Here is a 19243-nt window from a genome sequence, read left to right on the forward strand (position 1 = left end):
TTCTGTGGCTTATCAAACATGTTGTTGTTGCTAACTGCTGTTGAGTTGGTTCCGACTCATAGTGACTCTGTATAGGGTTTCCAGAGTGCAACTGGTGAGTTTGAAATGCCACCTTGTGGTTCAGCACTTTATCCCAGAGCACAACCCCAGGACTCCTTATCAAACATGTCACAGCCAGAAGGAACAAGTCAGCAACAGCTTCACTTTCCCTTCTGTCACTCAGGGCTGTAACTGTGGGGGCCTCTGTAACAGCAAAAAGCCTAAATCTATCACTAGTAACTGCCAACAGTAGGACGGTGTGTAATGCAAGCTCTCACATAGTTCCTTTTGCTCAAAAGCCTTCTAATATGAAGTCGTGAAAAACAACTGTCAGCATAAACATATTTCACCACTAGAGACAGAATGGAAAGGCAGATTATCACAGCCTCAGAGCATGATGTCTACATATCAATATGACCTAGGAGAACACTTGTGATTTAAGCAGCCACACGTGCATCTCAGGTTCCATCTGTCACTCATCTTCCTGGCAACCTCTATACTATAACCAGAATGGTCTTATTTCAGTATCTGCAATGCCCCATGACCTCTCCTTCCCCTGTCAAGAAGGCTCCCCAGGCCACTCCTAAGTTTGGTCAGCTCCTGTAGACCCTTCTGCTCTTCATTCAAGTGTTGCTTCCTTAGAGAAGCTCTCTGTCCCCACAATCCGATCCGATTTCTGTGTTCTGGGCTATCATGGAACTGTGGTCCTTCTTTTAGTTTTCGTAATTAGATTCTCATACTGTCGTTCGTTGATTAATATCTGGCTTTCCCTCTAGACTAAAAATTCAATGTGAACAGAGACCCTGCCTGTTTTTGTTCACCACTGAATCTTAATTGCCTGTCACAGAGTATATATTCAATGCATTTTAAATGAATGGTTAAATAGTGAATTCACATCAGAAAAAAAATAAGCTTTTATTTGACCTTCTGTATTTGTTATTGTTGTTACGTGCCATCGAGTATGTTCCTACTCATAGAGACGCTGTGTACAGTTTCCAAGGAGGGTCTGGTGGGTCAGAACCATCAATCTTGTGGTTAGCTGTCCAGTGTTTTTTCTACAGCACCACACCAGGACTTGTCAAGATTAATAATTTGTGTACTTTGAAGTGGAGTGGGAAAAGCCAAGAGCCCATCAAGCCAGTGATTGCTAACCGGACTCTGCTGGGCTGGGGCTTAAAGAAAGTAAAGAAGGTTTTAAACACTGAAATCATATGACAAGCTAGTAAACAGGGACTCAAAAATGGGCCCAATGAGGTCAGATAGAACATTAGCATATTAAAGGTAATGAAAAATCACATGTAAAAGAAAAGCCCATTTAAGTTATGTGTAAGCCTTATTTCCATAAATTATTGGGACCAATTAACAGCCCAAGTAACACATCTGGTAAAGCACTAGGCTAAATCATGGAGCATCAGACTGCGTTTAGGAAGTCTAAATCTAGTCCCAGTGAATTGGCCAATTAGCGTCTCTGGGCTCCATTTTCCTCACTAGAAATACAAGGGTTAGACTAGGTAACTTCTGAGGCTTCTTGCAGGCTAAGATTTTAGGACTTGGACGCATATTTTTCAAATGCATGCTGTACACCGTATCAATGTCACATACACTGTATGAGTCACTTATGCTGAAAAGGAAAAAAAATTCTGTATTATGAAAAATACCAACAGTCAAGAGCAAGCTACAGCTCCTGGTCAGAAACAACAAAATAGACTATTTCTCTGAAAGAGCTAATACATTTGTCCCACTACGAAACTTGACTGCGCTAGCAAGACAAACCATGTCATAATTTAACGCAAGACAGGCTCACAATTGAACACAAGATCTAAAACTCAATCTTCCTTGTTCTAGTACTGACTTCTGGTGGCTCACCCACAGCTGGAAGCCTTACACAGTCATCTGCAAGTCTGATCATCTACCTTTTAGGATTTATTAATATCAAAATTATAAATGCTTAAAAACTTTCTGAAAAGAACAAAACATTATTCAGACATACTAACAATTACACCCAATGACAAGGAAATGAAAGAAGTAATTACAGACAAAAGCTTTTTTAGAAAGTAATTATGTCATGTAGGTTGACATTTGGAAAGGAAGGGCCAAGAAAGATCATTCCATATGAGTTAAGCTCCAATACTGCTTTATAATTTTTTAAGCAAAATCACAAATTAAGAATATATTATCTTTCCTGGTTTATTCTCTTTATCATTTCTTTTTATGGACACCTAAAATCTTAAGAGATAAGACAGTCTTTACTTCTTACCATTGCCCAATTAATCTATTTAAGAAATTGCTGTTAAGTGCCCTGGAGTTGGTTCCACCTGATATAGAGTTTCTGCTGCTTTAAATCTTCCAGGGAGCAGAAAGCCTCATCTTTATCCAGTGGAGCAGCTGGTAGGCTCAAACTGTGGACCTTGTGGCTCACAGTCCAGTGCTTACCATATGGGAAGGTAGAAAGCAGTGCTGCCTACTTATAATATTTAAAATTCTCAGAAATTCACATGTACAAAAATATCCAGTTTATTTTTAGATCTTAAGCACTCAAACTTTTCCGACTGCATTTGCTTTCTTTGGCTCTAAGTCTACCCTAATATTTCTGATACTGTAGAAAAGCTCAGCCAAAGGTCCAAACATCAAATATCCTTTAAATTTCATCTCAAATTTAATTCTTGACAATACATACAAAGAGATAACCTGCTACAAGGAAAGGTTTTGAAAAGATACAACACACTTTTAACAAAATTAAGATAAAATAAAATTTACTTTTTAAAAAAGTAAGAAGAAAAAAAAGAACTTCCTAAAAATTCCTCTGGAGATTATTTTCAACAATTTGATAAATGACAAAAAGGCATGTGAAGTGACTATTAATAGGGTATTTCATTAAGATTTGAAACTGTGACAACTTATAAAGATAAGTCTCAACAGATATTGGTCAATAAAATTTAAAGAGCCACCACTGAATAGTTTTCATCTTGTCTAGATGGGTCTGGTGAAAGGAGATGGAGATAAGATCCTTATGATTCAATAGTGAGTAATTGTTATCATGACTAATTGTGACTATCACAATTGTAAAGGTAGTTTTGTAACAAAAACAGGAGAGTAGTTAATGTTACAGTCCAAGAACAGAGGACCCTAGAACCATCAAGGGAGAAGCACAAGCAGAATGTGGGACTGTATCCTGAGAAACAGAGACACCAGAGATGGAAACAGAGATGGGGACATGAAGAGAGGGAGCAGCTGAGGACTCTAGACTCATGAAAAGAGAAAGGCTGTGTACTGGTGGCCAGGAGGCAGGCTTGCAGAAAGTGCCCTTTGGTTGTTTAAATGATTATATATTCCTGAGAGTTTTTGTATACATGCCCCCTGCCAAAAAATAAATGAAAACAAAGCCAGAGGGAATAGAAGCAAATACTGTTGAATGATGATGCATACAGGAGATTGTAATCATTGCAATAAAATAATGACTGTAACACTGATATTCCCCCATGTAAACTATCACTCAATTAAAAAAAAAATCAAGTGCTTATTTTCACTATCACAATAGCTTTAGATTTCTAATTCTGTGCTTTTGTATACTCTGTGTGCTCATTATATTTAGAGTTCTGCTTAAATAATTTACAGTGAGATGTATTTTCCACATTTCTTGTATTATAGTTGGCTACACTGGATTTCTGGTGTGGCGCTGTGGGTTAATGCGCTGGACTACAAGGTCAATTTGAACCGCAAGGTCGGCAGTTCAAACTCACAAGCCATTCCTTGCAAATCCTATACAGGAACTCTATGAGCAAGACTCTACAGCACTTAACAACAGCAACATACAGGTGTTGGGGAGCATGGTAGCTCTGTAGGATAAGTACTGGATTATGAACCACAAGGTCCTTACTTTGAGCCTACCAGTAGCTCCTCAGGAGAAAGATGAGATTTTCTGCTCCTGCAAAAATTTATTACCTCAGAAACCCTATACAGGGTCCCTATGAGTTGGAATTGGCACTGGAGTCCTGGTGTGGTACTGTAGACTAAGCACTGAACTGCAAATTGCAAGGTTGGAGGTTCTAACCCACCTATCACTCTGTGGAAACCTTATTATACAGGGTCACTATGAAGTGGAACCAACTCAACGGCATTTATTGGGTGGCACAAATGGTTTGCATTCATCTACTAACTGAAAAGTTGGTGGTTTAAACCCACCTAACAGCACCAAGGAAATAAAGGCCTGGTGATCATTTCTATAAAGATTAGTGGTGGTGGTGTGGCATAGAGTTAGTTTTGACTTACAGAGACACTGAATGAATTTCAGAGACTGTATCTTTAGGGGAGCAGAATGCCTCATCTTTCTCCTGTGGAGTGGCTGAGAGATTCAAACTACAGACCATGCAGTTAGCAGCCCAACTCATAGCCCCTACATGACTAGGACTCCTTAGGTCACAGCCACAAAAACCTTAGGGGGCAGTTCTGTTTTGATACGAGTCAGAATCAATTCAACAGCGACAGGTGTGATTTTGGTTTAGGTGTGTTCTATTTTTACTTGTCGCTGCTCAACTTTAAAATCACTCTGAACCTTACACACTTTCATGTTACATAGAATAAAGTGAATACAGTTAATATTTGTAGTACAGAAAAAAAGCAGCACAGATTCAGAAAAATATTCGTGTTAAGAGTCTGAAATGCAGTACAACGCTGCTAGAAAACTGATAATTCTGTAACCCAAACTTGCAAACACTATTTGAGAAGTTTAGACCTTCCATCTTCTTACAAAAAAACAATTTTAATGAAGTGTCATAAATCTTCAATAACTCATTCAAGATTAAGCAAAATTTTAATCAATGGAAGAAAATATTCTTATTATTGAATTAAGGATCCCTAGTGGCACAGTAGTTAAAGTAAAGCCCTTGACTGCTAACCAGGCAGTCAGTGGTTCAAAAGCATCAGCTGATTAGCAGGAAGAAGACAAGGCAGTAAGCTTCCTTAACAGTTACAGTCTTGGAGACCCTAAGGGGCACTTCCACTCCTCCTACAGCAGTCACTTGAGTCAGAAGTGACTGACAACAATGGGTTTGGTTTGCTTTACGGATTTCCACTCCCTCCTCCCATCCTGTTCTTGCCCCATTTTTCTTGAGTCCTAGTGTGGCACTGTGGGATAAAGCACTAGGTTGCAAAGTTGGTTTGAAGCACAAAGTTGGTGGTTCAAATTCACCAGCTGATCTTTGGAAACGCTATGCAGGGTCGCTATGAGTTGGAACTGACTTGAAGGCACTTCACAACACAACAACTCAAGAGGAGTCCTGGTGGTATAGTGGTTAAAGTGAGCAGAAGCTAACTAAAAGGTTGTCAGTTTGAACTCACCAACCACCAGTGGGAAACAGATGTGTCTGCTTCCATTACAATTATAGTGTTGGCTCAGTTTTCATCCAAACAATAAGAGCCCTAGAGGGATAATCGGCCAGACTGTATGGAGAACATGGCATCAGGATTGGAGGAAGGCTCATTAGCAGTATGCAGATGATCCCTTGCTTGCTGAAAGCAAAGAGGGTTTAAAATACTGAGAGAGGATCCTCAATGTAAAGAAAACAAAATCCTCACCACTGGACCAATAAATATCGTTATGAGAAATGGTGAAAAGATTGAAGCTGTCAATGACTTCACTTTGCTTAAATCCATCATCAACACTCATGGAAGCAGCAGTCAAGAAATCAAACGATGTATTGCATTAGGCAAATGTGCTGTACAAGACCTTTTTAAATTGTTCAAGAACAAAATATCAGTTTGAGGACTAAAGTCTGCCTGACCTAAACCATGGTATTTCAATAAGCCTCATATGCATGTGAAAGCTGGACAGTGAATCAGATAGACCTTAGAAGAACTGATACATTCGAGTTATGACATTAAATAAGAATATTAAAGGTACCACGGACTGCTAGAAAAACAAACAAATCTGTGTTAGAAGAAGTACAGCCAGAATGCTCCTTAGAATCCAAGATGGCAAAACTTCATCTCTTATACTTTGGACATATTATCAGAAGGAACCAGTTCCTGGAAAAAGAACATCATGCTCGGTAAAGTGGAGACTCCCAACAAGATGGGTTAGCACAGTGACAGCAGCAATGAGCTCAAATGCAGCAGCAATTGTGAGAATGGAGCAGGACCTGACAATGATTCTTGTACAGAATTTGTACAGAATGAGTGGGAGGAAACCCACTGGAAGATACTTAACAACAATAACAATAAAGGGAACAACAGTGCAAGTAAGGTATTCACACTTTAGAATAATCAAGCCTCTGAGATCAAAAGGGCAGCATTTACCCAAGGACACAATTGTGAAGGGTTAAGAAAGAAAAAAATTCAAGCCTCGAGTTTCCTTATTGAAGGATTCTCTGGGCAAATGATTGAATGATGCAAAAAGCATCAAGAGAAGATGGAAGGAATACACAGAGTCACTGTACCAATAGGAAATGGTTGATAATTCAACCATTTCAAGAGGAAGCATAAGATCAAGAACCAATGATACTGAAGGAGGAAGTCCAAGGTGCATTGAAGGAACTGGCAAAGAACAAAGCTCCAGAAATTGATGGAATAAAAATTGAAATATTTCAAGAAAGTGAGGCAGCATAGGAGGCACTCACTCATCTATGCCAAGAAATTTGGAAGACAACTATATGGCTGACTGATGGGAAGAAATCCAAATCTGTGCCCATTCCAAAGAAAGGTGACCCAGCGGAATGCAGAAATCATCAGACAATCTCTTTGATATCCCATGTGAGAAAAGCTTTACTAAAGGTAATACAGAAACGGCTACAAGCATACATGAGAGAGAACTTCCAGAGGTTCAAGCTGGATTCAGAAGAGGCCATGGAACAAGGGATATCATTGCTGATGTCCGATGGATCTTGGCTGAAAGCAGAGAATAGCAGAAAGATGTTAACTTGTGCTTTATTGACTATGCAAAGGCTTTCAATTGTGTGGATCATGATAAGCTATGGATAACATTGCAAAGTTTGACAATTCCTGAACACTTAATTGTGCTCATGAGGGATCTGTACATGGACCAAGAGATAGTAGTTGTTCCAACAGAACATGGGAACACTGAATGGTTTAAAATTAAGAAAGGTGTGTGACAGGGTTGCATTCTTTCATCATACTTATTCAACCTGTATGCTGAGCAAATTATCTGAGAAGCTGGGTTATATGAAGAAAAACATGACATCAAGTTTGGAGGAAGACTCATTAACAACCTGCGATATGCAGATGATACAACCTTGTTTGCTGAAAGTAAAGAGGACTTAAAATATTTACTGATGAAGATCAAAGACCACAGCCTTTGGTATGGATTGCATCTCAATGTAAAGAAAACAAAAATCCTCACCAATGGACCAATAAACAACATTCTTATCAACAGAGAAAAGATTGAAGTTGTCAAGGACTTCATTCTTCTTAGATCAACTATCAACACTCATGGTAGCAGCAGTCAAGAAATCAAAAGACATATTGCATTAGGCAAATGTGCTGCAAAAGACCTTTTTAAAGTGTCAAAGAGCAAAGATGTCAGCTTGAAGACTAAGGTGCGCCTGAACCAAGCTATGGTATTTTCAATAACCTCATATGCATACAAAAGCTGGACAGTGAATAAGGAAAACCGTAGAAGAATTGATGCTTTTGAGTTATGGTGTTGGAGGAGAATATTGAAAGTGCCATGGGCTGCCAAAAGAGCCAACAGATCTGTGTTGGAAGAAGTGTTGCCAGAGTGCTCCTTGGAGGCCAGGATGGCCAAACTTCGTTTTTCATACTTCGGACATATTGTCAGGAGGGAACAGTCACTGGAGAAGGATATCATGTTTGGTAAGGTGGAGGGTCAGAGAAAAAGAGGAAGACCCCCAGCGAGATGGATTGGCAAAGTGGCAGCATCAATGGGCTCAAGTGTGGCAACAATTGTGAGGTTGGCCCAGGACCAGACAGTGTTTCATTCTGTTGTGTTATGAGTCAGTACAGACTCAATGGCACCTAACAACAACAAGAAGAAAGAAGGAATGGAAACAGGAAGCACAAGGAGGAAATTGGATAAGTGATGTTACATAGTGGTGATAGCAATCAGTGTCAGGAAAAGAAAATGTATATGAATTGTTGAATTTAAAACTGATGATCTGCTCTGTAAAATTTCACTCAAATCACTACAAAAAGCCAAAAATTAGGCAAAAGCCAAAAATAAACTGATGCCTAGAGAGATCAAGTATCCAAGGAGTAAATGGGATGAAGTGATGTTACAGTGAGGAGGAGACAGCAATCAATGAGATGAAATAAAATGTAAAATTGATGATCTGTTCTGTAAGCCTTCACCCAATTCATAATAAAAAGCTTTAAAAAATATATTTACATAGTCTTAGTAAAAGACAGTTTAATTCTATTCTATAGTTGCCATGAATCAGAATGAATTCAGGGCAACAAGTTGGTGCTTTTTAAAAAAATGTTGGATTACATAGTTTTCCATATATGTTACTGCATTTTAGGAGTTTGCAGTCAAAATGGATCAGGAACTCCCTTTAGTTTCATGAAAGATACCCAGGTATTATTCCTCTTCCTTATCTATTTCTCTTCAATTACTGTTAATATTTAAGAAATAGTTCCCTAGCAATAGCTAGCACTATTTGAGGAATTTATAAGTTGAGTTTCACCATGTTCAGAGAGATGCTTCCTTGGCATGGATACTTGCTACCCATTTCTAGAAATTTCTATCTGGCCCCTTTAATCCTCCATGCTTTTCTATTCCAGTAAGAGAATAGAAATTCAGGTTCTACTGATTTCCTGTTTATGCCATAAAAAGCTAATGAGAAACTCACACTGGAATAATCTAACCCTTTCTATTGTCTCCCTTGAATCTGAATTGTGAGAGGCTGTTTGCTAGGGAGACTCTTTCAAATGTAGATCTTTGTGCCTTTTGTATTTCCAACTCTAATCTATGAGAAAGAGTCATAGGAAATGTACCCATTTAGTTGTTTAGCATTAAAACAAAACAAAAAACAACATTCTTCATTCTTCTCATCAGCGAAAAGCAGGAGCCTGAATATTGATATTCTCACACTACATGATCTGAAAATATTAAAACATATATTTTCAGTATAGGGTTAACATAAGAAGAAAAAGATAAGAGTCTATCCTTTCAAAGAGTCTCTGATTTCATTTGGAAATTTAAAAAAAATTTGGGCTCTTGGATTTTCTTCTAAGAAAAGAAGAACATTTTCTTTTTCTTTTGCCTTTTCTAATTTGCCTTTGTGTTCTTGACCTAAGAATTTGTATTTGATTACATTATCAGAGAGAATAATAAACCTAAATTGATGACTGACAGTTGAACAGACTGGGCAGGAATATTTCACCACTGAAATCCTGGACAGATTTCTAAGGGCTCTTTTTAAAAGTGGGTTTCATAAATAGCCAGCACATTGAGGGTTTAATTATGAAATCAGAACGCGGATTCATGGACCCTCTTTTCAAAATCCAACAACCTCTTCATTCTCAGGCTCAGTGTCTTAGAGAGTGCGATCACATGAACTTACCTTGGTTATTTCCCAGTCTTCCTTCAACTTTTCCATGGCAGTTAAGTCCGGAGTAGACTTGGGCATATTTGAGGTGAGCAGGCTAATGAGACAAGTCTCTGTCTCCAGCTTAGCAGATTCAAGCCTGTTTTCCACATCTTTTTGTTTACACCTAAGTGCTGTTATATCATCCTTAATCGTCTTCTGCCCCACTGAAGATGTATTTTGCTTGATGGATTCTGCTAAAGCTTCAATCTCCTCTAATGTACCGTCTTGTAAACTGAGTCTATTCTGTAGTTCCTGTGAGTTGGAGAAAATATTGTCACAAAAAAGTATCTTCATTCAATTGTCACTAGAGTTAACTGAATTTTGTAAATCACAGCAAGCTCTGTTTCACTAAAGGAAAGCATAAAACAAAAACTCAACTACTAGCTCATAACATAAACATGAAAACCTAGGCAAACTCTAACCCAATGCAGTGTCCCTGGTGGAATTCTTGAATTGATTTTGTTAGAGGCTAGAAGTTCACAAGCAATGCAAAAAAACTTTCAGAGTAACATAGGAAGCAATCAATACATTAAATAAATATTTTGTTTAATAGAAAACCTTTTAAACCATCAAAACATTAAATCATAAGTTCCTACTATGTGCAAAGTATTGAAAAGAGTAAGTCACTTGGAAGATGTCTACATGAATCAATTGTTAGTTTTTAACATTGTATTGTAATACTTTTAACTTTAAAAGTTATTGAAGGTGATGAAAAATCAATCTCTCTAGTGTAATATACTGAGTCCTGGTGTGGCGCTGTAGGATAAGCACTGGACTGTAAGGTCAGTTTGAACTGCAAAGTCTGCGGTTCAAATTTACAAGGAGCTCCTTGAAAACCCAAAAACAGACTCGCTATGAGTCAGAACCAACTCTATGGCACTGAACAACAATAGTGTCATATAAAGTAGTGTATAAAGTACTGTGTCCCAGAGTTGGTTCCAACTCATAGTGACCCTGTGCAGGGATTCCGAGACTGCAAATCTTTTTATGACAGTAGTAAGTCTCATCTTTCTCCCAAGATCATTAACCAATGTTTACTAAATGCATGAATGGATAAAACTAAATTGAGAACTCTGGACTCAAAATGAATTTGAGGCAATACAATTACTACTGATGTTCCTATTTACATAGCATAGGTCTTGAAGTTACTAGGTATGATTGTTGTTGTTGTTGTTGCTGTTGTTGTTAAGTGCTGTGGAGTCAGTTCCGACTCAGTGATTCTGTATAGGGTTTCCAAGGAGCAGCTATTAGGTTTGAAGCACTGACCTTGTAGTTCAAACAGACACTGTGGTCTGTGCTTATCCTACAATGCCACACCAGGACTACGTAGGATTTATTAGTCACTGTCCTAATAATTTTTTGGATTTTGGGTCCTAATTAGAGAGTTCTGGGTTGTAAAAACAGTTAATGACCTAGGCTGCTAATTCAAGTCTACCCTGAGGAGCCTTAGAAGAGACCTAGAAATATACTGCTGGAAAATCAGCCATTGGAAATCCTACGAACAGCTCTAACCCTGACATACATGAAATTGATATGAATCAGAGATGACTGGCTCCTAATGGGACTGCACAATAAATCAATGTTCACTCATTCAGCTAACTACCAGTGCTATGCAAATCTTGAAGTCAGAGATGACTAAAATATACTGTTTTCAAGTGTGTATTGTTGTTAAGTGCCTTTGATTCAGTTCCAAATCATAGCAACCCTGGAGCTGTAGGATCAGCACTGGACTGCAAACCCCAAGGTCAGCAGTTCAAACTCACCAGCTATTCCTTGAAAACCCTATATAGCATCACATCACTATGAGTTGGAACAAACTCTCGGCACTTAATAACAACAAATATGGTCTCTATTGGGATAGAAACAAGAGCAGACAATTATAATTTAAAAAATGTTCTATGCTGAGAAATATGCACAGATTATAATCTAAGGCAAAGGAGCCCTGACAGTAAAGTGGGTTACAGGTTGGGCTGCTAACCAATGGGTCCGCAATTTGAATCCACCAGCTATACCACAGGAGAAAGATGAGGCTTTCTGCTCTCATGAACATTTACATCTTGGAAACCCTACACGGATTCACTATGAGTTGGAAACAACTAGGCAGTAACATAACCTATGGCAAGCGGCAAACATTAGTCCAGGCATGGGAAGGTGGCTTGTCAGAAAGGTTTCTGGAGGAGGTAACACCTGAGCTGAGTATTAAAGGATAAAGAGAAGTTAGCCAGGTGACGAAAGGGCAGGAGGAACAAACATAAGTTCCACACTGGAGTCCTGGTGTGGCACTGTGAGATAAAGCACTGGACCGCAAGGTCAGCAATTCAAACTCACCAGCCACTCATTGGAAACCTTATACAGGTTTGCTATGAGTCGGAACTGACTCAACAGCACCTAACAACAGAAGAAATCTAAAAAAAGGTGACAAGGCATACAGGGCTTTAAGGAAATTATAAAATGGATTCAGCCCAGTTGCAACTAACACCTTGAAAACCCAAGGTATTAAAAAAATATATCTATCATGTCTGGAAACTGTTTTAGTACCTGTATTTTCTGCTGTTTTTCCTCGATTGCTCTTTGGTCCACAGGCTTATCAGAGAAAGTTAAAAGTTCCTTGGAGACATTGTCCAATGTGGTATTCAGGTCTGTGACACAAACTTGGTATGAGTGGTGTTCTTGAACATGACCTTCCAATTTCTGCACAGAATCCTAAAATAAAACCATTGACAATTTATAAATTTCTCTCAGAAAATGATTAATTTTTTTTTTATAAATACTTTTTTATGAGGTTGCATCTTGAAACAGGAATATGCCCAAGAACTGTCTAGAATTCTTAAGATTTAACATTTGAGAAATTTTATTGTAAGCGAATGACTTATTGAAATAACATTTGCCGCTTCTATGCTTCTCTGCCTTCATTTTATTTCTGAAAACACTATCATGAGGATGTCAAAACGAAATGACTGCAAATTATATCATCAAATCACAAACATTCATACTAAAGCAGCTTCCTTAATTACTCAAGTATCCACACTTGGGAATGAGACTTTATAAAATCAATCTAACCTCAGATCACTTTCCTAAGTTTCAAACTTCAGAGTTAGTTGCCAGGAAGAAGTGGTCCTAATTCAAGTACTGTGGCTTCTCCAGGATCTTTCCCTGGGACTAATAACAACAACAACAACAACAACAACAATAATACGGTCATATCTGATCAGAAAAGTAAGAATTATTTGTCAGAATGTTCCTTAGAAGTGAGGATTATTTTGTCTCAGGTACTTTGAACATTTTATCAGAAGGGACCACTTGCTCGAGAAGGGCATCAGGCTTGGTAAAGGAGAGGGCCAGAGAAAAAGAATGGACTGATTTAGTGGCTCCAACAAAGAGCTCAAAGATAGGAAAGATTGTGAGCATGGCAAAGATTGTGAGGAGGCAGTCTTTTGTGCTCTTGTATAAGGGAACTTCAAACAGTTTGTGGAAAAATGGAATGAAAAGAAAATGGTATTTTTCCATCAACTTTTGAAGCCCCCTTGTGCACAGGGTCGTTATGAATTGGAACTGATTGGACAGCAGCATCTAATAACAACAACAATATCTATGTCTTTTATCCTATATGGGAACAGGGCTTTCTTTGTTATATTAATCGATCATCTAGACAATGGTTGGGTTCTAAATCTCATCACCTTTGAGTTATAAAAATATCAGGATGGACACAAAGGAACATATAGGAAGAAGAAGAAAACAGCTGGCATAGATGAACTCTTCTTTAAAGACAGACATTTGTGGTATTTGTGTTCTAGCAGTACCAGGTAACTAACACACTATTATAGTACTCAATTTACAGCCAAGCAAATTTATTACTCAGATAATCCTTACATTGAATCTGGCTTCCCATATACTGCAAAGAACTAAAAATGATTTTCTCAAGAGAATACACTCTTAAAAGAAAAGTTGAACATTTTATTTGATGCAGTTCATGTACAGAGACCCTCAAAAAGGGATTCAGATCAGAAGACGAATACAAAATAATATAAATGATTACACTAGAGAGGTAAAAGATGAATAATAGATGGATAGATAACTTTGACACTGCCACTTTCTTAATGATACCTAAAAAAATCTTAATCCTTCTTATTGCTGAAAACAAACTCTGAGGAGAGGAAATAGCACCATCATCAAATTATACAAAATGTGGTCCTCTACTAGACTGGATTAATCTCTTCGTTCTTGAGGATTTAACATCTAAATAGAAACATGACCAATGAAATTGAAAAACTTTTTGGTCTACAGAAAAAGAACAAAAACCAGTTCCATAGGCAAAATGTTCATATACAAAATGAAGACAATCACTGACATTTTCCTTTTGTTCACTTCACCTGTAGTTGTTGAAGGAGACTTTCGTGGAGATGCTTTATTTCCATCCAAGGTTCTTCACTAAAGTTGGGGTTTTTAGTGCACTCCAAGAGGTAATTTCCTTGGGATTTTAACTCCTTTAGCAATGATGTCAAATCTTGAGCTTTCTGAAGGAATTTTTTATAATTTTTTAACTGAGCTTTCTTCTCCTGCAAACCATTTTGTAGCACAAAGCCCGCTTCTTGCTTCTTCCTTAGTTCTGTAAGCATTAACCTCAGAGCCTCCTTACTTTGCAAATACTTCTCTCCTTCTAGCAGAAGTTTTTCTTGATGGCTAAATTTAACAAGATACTTTCTAGGTGAAATGACACTTAACAAAATGAAACGTTATTTTTCATATTATAATGTAACATGCATTATAATAAAAAACAGTAACATAAGCTGATGTATATGACTCCCAGAAACTCTTCTGGCACTCTCAGTTTATAATCAGCACTCAATTTAACTAAGCCTTTAGGACAGAAATCATTTGCAGGATCACTTAAAAACAATTGCTTTTGTTACATAAAATTTGAACTGAGAATACTAATAATTTAAATGATAAACAAGTCCCAATAGTTCCTGTTTTAAATACATAATTATCCTATATTTTACATATCCATGTAATTAAAATAAGCTAAAACTCAGTGCATTGGCCAACTAGCTAGTTTTGTTTTCTATAGTAGCGTAGTGGTTACGAATTGGGCTGCGAAGCTTAAGGTCAGCGGTTCGAAACTACCAGCCGCTCCGCGGGAGAAAGATGAGGCTTTCTACTCCCATAAAGATTTACACCCTCGGAAACCCTGTACAGGGTCGCTATGGATAGGAACCGACTCAACGGCATTTAACAACAACAACATAGACTAAATGAAGCTTTTAATAACTCCTTGCGAAAATGCAAAGGTCAGATTTCCACTGAACATTAACTATATCACTTAAAACATGTGAGATGAATTAAGAATTTTCACAAGGATAATGTAAATCAAGTCAGCCAGCAATTATCAGTGTTTAGACATATAAGAATTGGTTAAAATGTGTAGGAAAGGCATTAAATGACTCTGTAGAGATACCAAGTGATGTACTGAGATTGTTTGGGGAAATGGAGTTTTGGGGGCAGAAGCAGGGGATTGGCTGTGGTTGATCTGTTACAAAGACCCCCCTAGGTGATGTACAAGCTAAACACTGCCACAAGCATGAGAGAATCATTTCATATCTTGTCTGGAGAAATATCCTTCTTCATTTCTGCCTCTGACCTTGCGGATGTCCCTGACATTGCTGACTTCCTCTCCAACAGATATTAAATCCAAACCCAGGAGGCAGACAAACATCCTTGTTATGGCTTCACTGCACAATTAAAAATGAAGCATGCTCTTTACCTTAGATACGTGTTGGCTAACTGGAGTGTGTTGTCCCACTGATTCCTGATATCAGTAAGAGTCTTCTGGGCCATGGGAATTTTGCTGCTCTCAGCCTGCCTCATGATGGTCTGTATTTTAGCGTCCCCTTCAGGCTTCAGTAAAATGATTTCCTGGATTAAATATGAAAAATTGTAAACTTTGGAATAGTACTGAGGAGTATTACATATTTATTTTTGGTTGTAAATTTTATATTGAGATGCTAGCTATGTATTTTAAACAAACCTTTCACTGTTGCATATACTATTTTTGTTATACAAAGTTAGTTCTCAGTCTTAATACTTTTCAGCTTAACCTGAGTTCATTACTGCTCTCCCTTTGATTTTTGCCTACAAGTAAACTCTGTTCTAATAGAGAGCTAGAAAATACTCCGTTCTTCCACTCCAATATTTATGAGAAGGGTTAATGTGCTGGACTGAAAGGTCAGTTTGAACTGTAAAATCAGCAGTTCAATCTCACCAGCTGCTCCTAGGAAACCCTATACAGGGTCTCTATGAGTCAGAACCAACAAGTTAGCAATATAAAGGCTTTTTTTTTTACAGTCCAGACTGGCCTATGGCTTCTCATAGGAAAATGCAGGCTCTCCCAGGTCAGCTCTCATCTCTCTACTATAACATGAATTCCCTTCCTGTGCCCAACAATCAAGTTCTTCTCTTCCCGGAAACACTACTCAACATACCCTGTTTCTAGGAAACATTACTTCATTATGTCTCATTACAATGCTCACTATTCTTCCTGATTTCTTCCTCTGAATCTTTATGTGTTTTTGATTCTCTTGGAGTACCTTTTCAGTGCAGGTGGGGGGTGTGGTGGTGGTGTATGTGTGTGTGTGTTTTTAACCAGCAGTATCTATTTAATTTCCCCTTAGACTGAAAGTGAGCTCAAAGGAGCTGAAGTCTTCTCAATATCTAATAGTCCTCAGCCATCTACTCAGTATCTAACAAGCTTCATGACCCACTCACATCCACTCTGGAAAGAAGTCCTCACCAGCCTGCCCTTAACATTGTTGATATCACTGCTAAAATGAGATATACTGTATTCCTTGCAAACAGTGTGCCGATGTAAGTAATGTGTACACATATCTAACCTGTGGAAATGGCAAAGATATGTAAACATGTTCTAGCTTAGCATATCCACACATCTTGTGACTTTTCCAGAAACTAATTTTGGCCTCATTCACCTTCATTTAGTAGTCTGAAAATGTTACTCTTGATCATATTTGTATGATAAAGGTATAAGCTATTGACAGGAAACCATGGATCAAGTTTGGCTGTACCCAGGTAATATGAAAAAAGAAAACTGGAACTGTGTGTTTGCTCTGGGGCAATCTGCAGCAGGCCTGACAAGGCGCCCAGGTATGTCAAGGCTGAAGAGGGGCAGAGGGGCAGGCAGAGGGGTGGCATGATGGGCTGCCAGGGTGTACAAACTCATGCAATTCCTGGGTGGGGGCCGGCTGCCCTGCTGAAGGCTGTTTCTAAGGCTGAAAAAATGATTTCTTTCTGCACAGCAGAAAACGGTTTGCAGAGCAGGAAAGGAAAGCTGCTGGGAGAGGAGCTTCTTAAAATCGAGGGCAGGCTGGTGAGGGTCTGCTGCATGGGACATGAAATTCGATAAACAGAAAAAAAATTAAAATTAAAGTCAACAACATGCAAAAAATAGTGGTATTGTACACTTAGGAAAATAATATGCAGGAGGTTGCATGGCACACAAAAGTGTATAATGCACAATTTGGGTGAAAATAAGGCATTCTTTTTATATCTGAGCAAAGTCTGACCAGTTGCAGTTCCAATTTTTCATCTTTATTTCAATTTTTCTGCACTCACTGAAGACTGACAACTAGGTATTGCGCTCTCTAAGGCAGTAGATGTACTTTTTCTCTTTCAAAAATCATTAAGACCGTCTTAGATCCATCTCAATCCTTCTCTTTTATAAACTGAGTGATCTGAATTCCTTGAGCCTTTCCACAGATCCTGTTTTCCATTAAGAGACAAATCTTTGCAGCTTTCCTCTAAAACCTTTTCAAAATTATGGTTCACTCAAACTTAGAAATGTAGTTACCTTTATTTTTTGGATTCGTTCTTCAAGTGGCATTTTGCCTTCAGATGAATTCAAAACCATAAGGGATTCTTTGCTCTCTGTTATCCAATGAATTACATCATGAGCAAGATCATTAAAGCTCTGATCCTCAGTAGGATGTAATTTTTCTTCTTCCTCACTTTCACATAATTGTCTCAATAATGTTTGGTATCTATCAAGCAAATGTGTTGATTCAGCTATTATCTCTTCTTCTTCACTAAGCCCATATTCCTTCAAAGAGTTGTTCAACTGGGCTAGAGATGCAAATTGTTCCCTGTGAATTTGAAATATCATTGAATATATACAGGAGATATTACATTATACAGGAAAATAAAGAAATGCATACTCTCCGGAAACACTCTCCACAAAAGATCAGCTGTACCTCTTTCTGTCTATTGCTTGACAAGAAAACTCAATTTTCTCATTTGATTCTTCCAGTTCTTTCCATTTCTCTTCTTGATTAGTCAGCCAATTACTCAGGTTTCTGTGGTCATCCTGGAGCCTGAATGAAAATTACACAAGTAAGAATACAAAATAAGCAAAAAGTATAAAACATGTATATCATGGAATTCTTTTATAATATGCTGGCACTGAAGGGAAGGTTGACCTGAGCCTTCTGACCCAACTAGGTTTGAACTCTGTATACATTTGTTATTATTGAGAAAAAAAAAGTAACTTCTAAATACACCAAAATTTGAATTATTGTAGCCTTTATTATACTATGATTGTATCATAGTAGAACAATGAGCCATAAAAACAAACCAAATTATCATTTATTAAATAATCTGAAGAACTCGCCTAATGTGGTTGGATTCCTAAAGTTTAACCGGACTGAAGGTATCAGAAATTTCAGTTATGAAATGTGTGCACACTGTGCTGTACTGAAGCAGGGCCCATATGAAGAAATTGTTAGACAACATGATTTTTACACAATGCCTGTATTACCTACCTCAGTAGCTGCTGTAAGCTGTCATCAAGCTCCTTTGCTCGTGCCTGGCATATGGACTCCATATTTTCTAATTCAAATTCTTGACTCGTGATCCAACTGCTAAGATCCTTAACATTTGCTTTGGGTAGATGCTTCTTCACCTGATTCAAGACAGTTTCTACTTGCTGTATTTTACTGTTTCTTCCTTCCAGAGTCAAGAAATCCTTAAGAAAAACAAAAAGCCAAATTATATTTTACTGGCAGGTATGTTCTCTGCCATGCACATGATTATTGTCCAATCAATACCTGAAAAGGGCTGTGAATATGTGCCTAAATCCCATGGCAAATGATCAAGAAAGTATTTATATCAGTTCTACAAGTACGGGACATTTGCATTTCTGTCTGATTTTCTGGGAATTACATTAAGCAAAGTAATGTAGTGCTCCAGTGGAGGACAATAGCAGCAAAGTCAGGAGAGCTGCATTTTCCAAACCTAGCTAGGCTCAAGTTCTCCTAAATACTAGCTCCTTTGTGGGTAATCAAATATATATATATATATATATAGTAGGTGGCTGTGTTCTGTGTGCATGTGGTGTGGCACTATAGGATAAGCACTGGACTGCTGACCACAAGGTCGACATCTCAAACTCACTAGCCACTTGAGGAAACACTATATGAGGTTGCTATGAGTTGAAACTGACTCAACAGCACTTAAAAACAACATATACACAACAGATATGATTGTGAACACAACAGAATTAATCACAAAATTAGATAGCATCTATTCTAGAATGGGTCCTGGTGTGGCACTGTACGAAAAGCACTTGAACACAAGGT

General features: G+C 38.0%; 1 protein-coding gene across 1 annotated transcript in view; it reads right to left on the reverse strand.

The window, feature by feature from the left end:
* Positions 1–19243, reverse strand: part of SYNE2 (spectrin repeat containing, nuclear envelope 2) — a 366194-nt gene that overhangs the window by 208583 nt on the left and 138368 nt on the right. The window contains exons 38-44 of the mRNA XM_006864568.1: positions 18428–18630; positions 17861–17980; positions 17461–17752; positions 15364–15515; positions 13973–14282; positions 12141–12305; positions 9576–9854 (exon numbers count right to left, since the gene is read on the reverse strand). Of these exons, the coding sequence (XP_006864630.1) occupies positions 9576–9854; positions 12141–12305; positions 13973–14282; positions 15364–15515; positions 17461–17752; positions 17861–17980; positions 18428–18630 (1521 nt within the window). The remainder of the gene's footprint in view (positions 1–9575; positions 9855–12140; positions 12306–13972; positions 14283–15363; positions 15516–17460; positions 17753–17860; positions 17981–18427; positions 18631–19243) is intronic.

This window comes from Chrysochloris asiatica, unplaced genomic scaffold (genome assembly GCF_000296735.1).
Source record: "Chrysochloris asiatica unplaced genomic scaffold, ChrAsi1.0 scaffold00067, whole genome shotgun sequence".
Classification (NCBI taxonomy): domain Eukaryota; kingdom Metazoa; phylum Chordata; class Mammalia; order Afrosoricida; family Chrysochloridae; genus Chrysochloris; species Chrysochloris asiatica.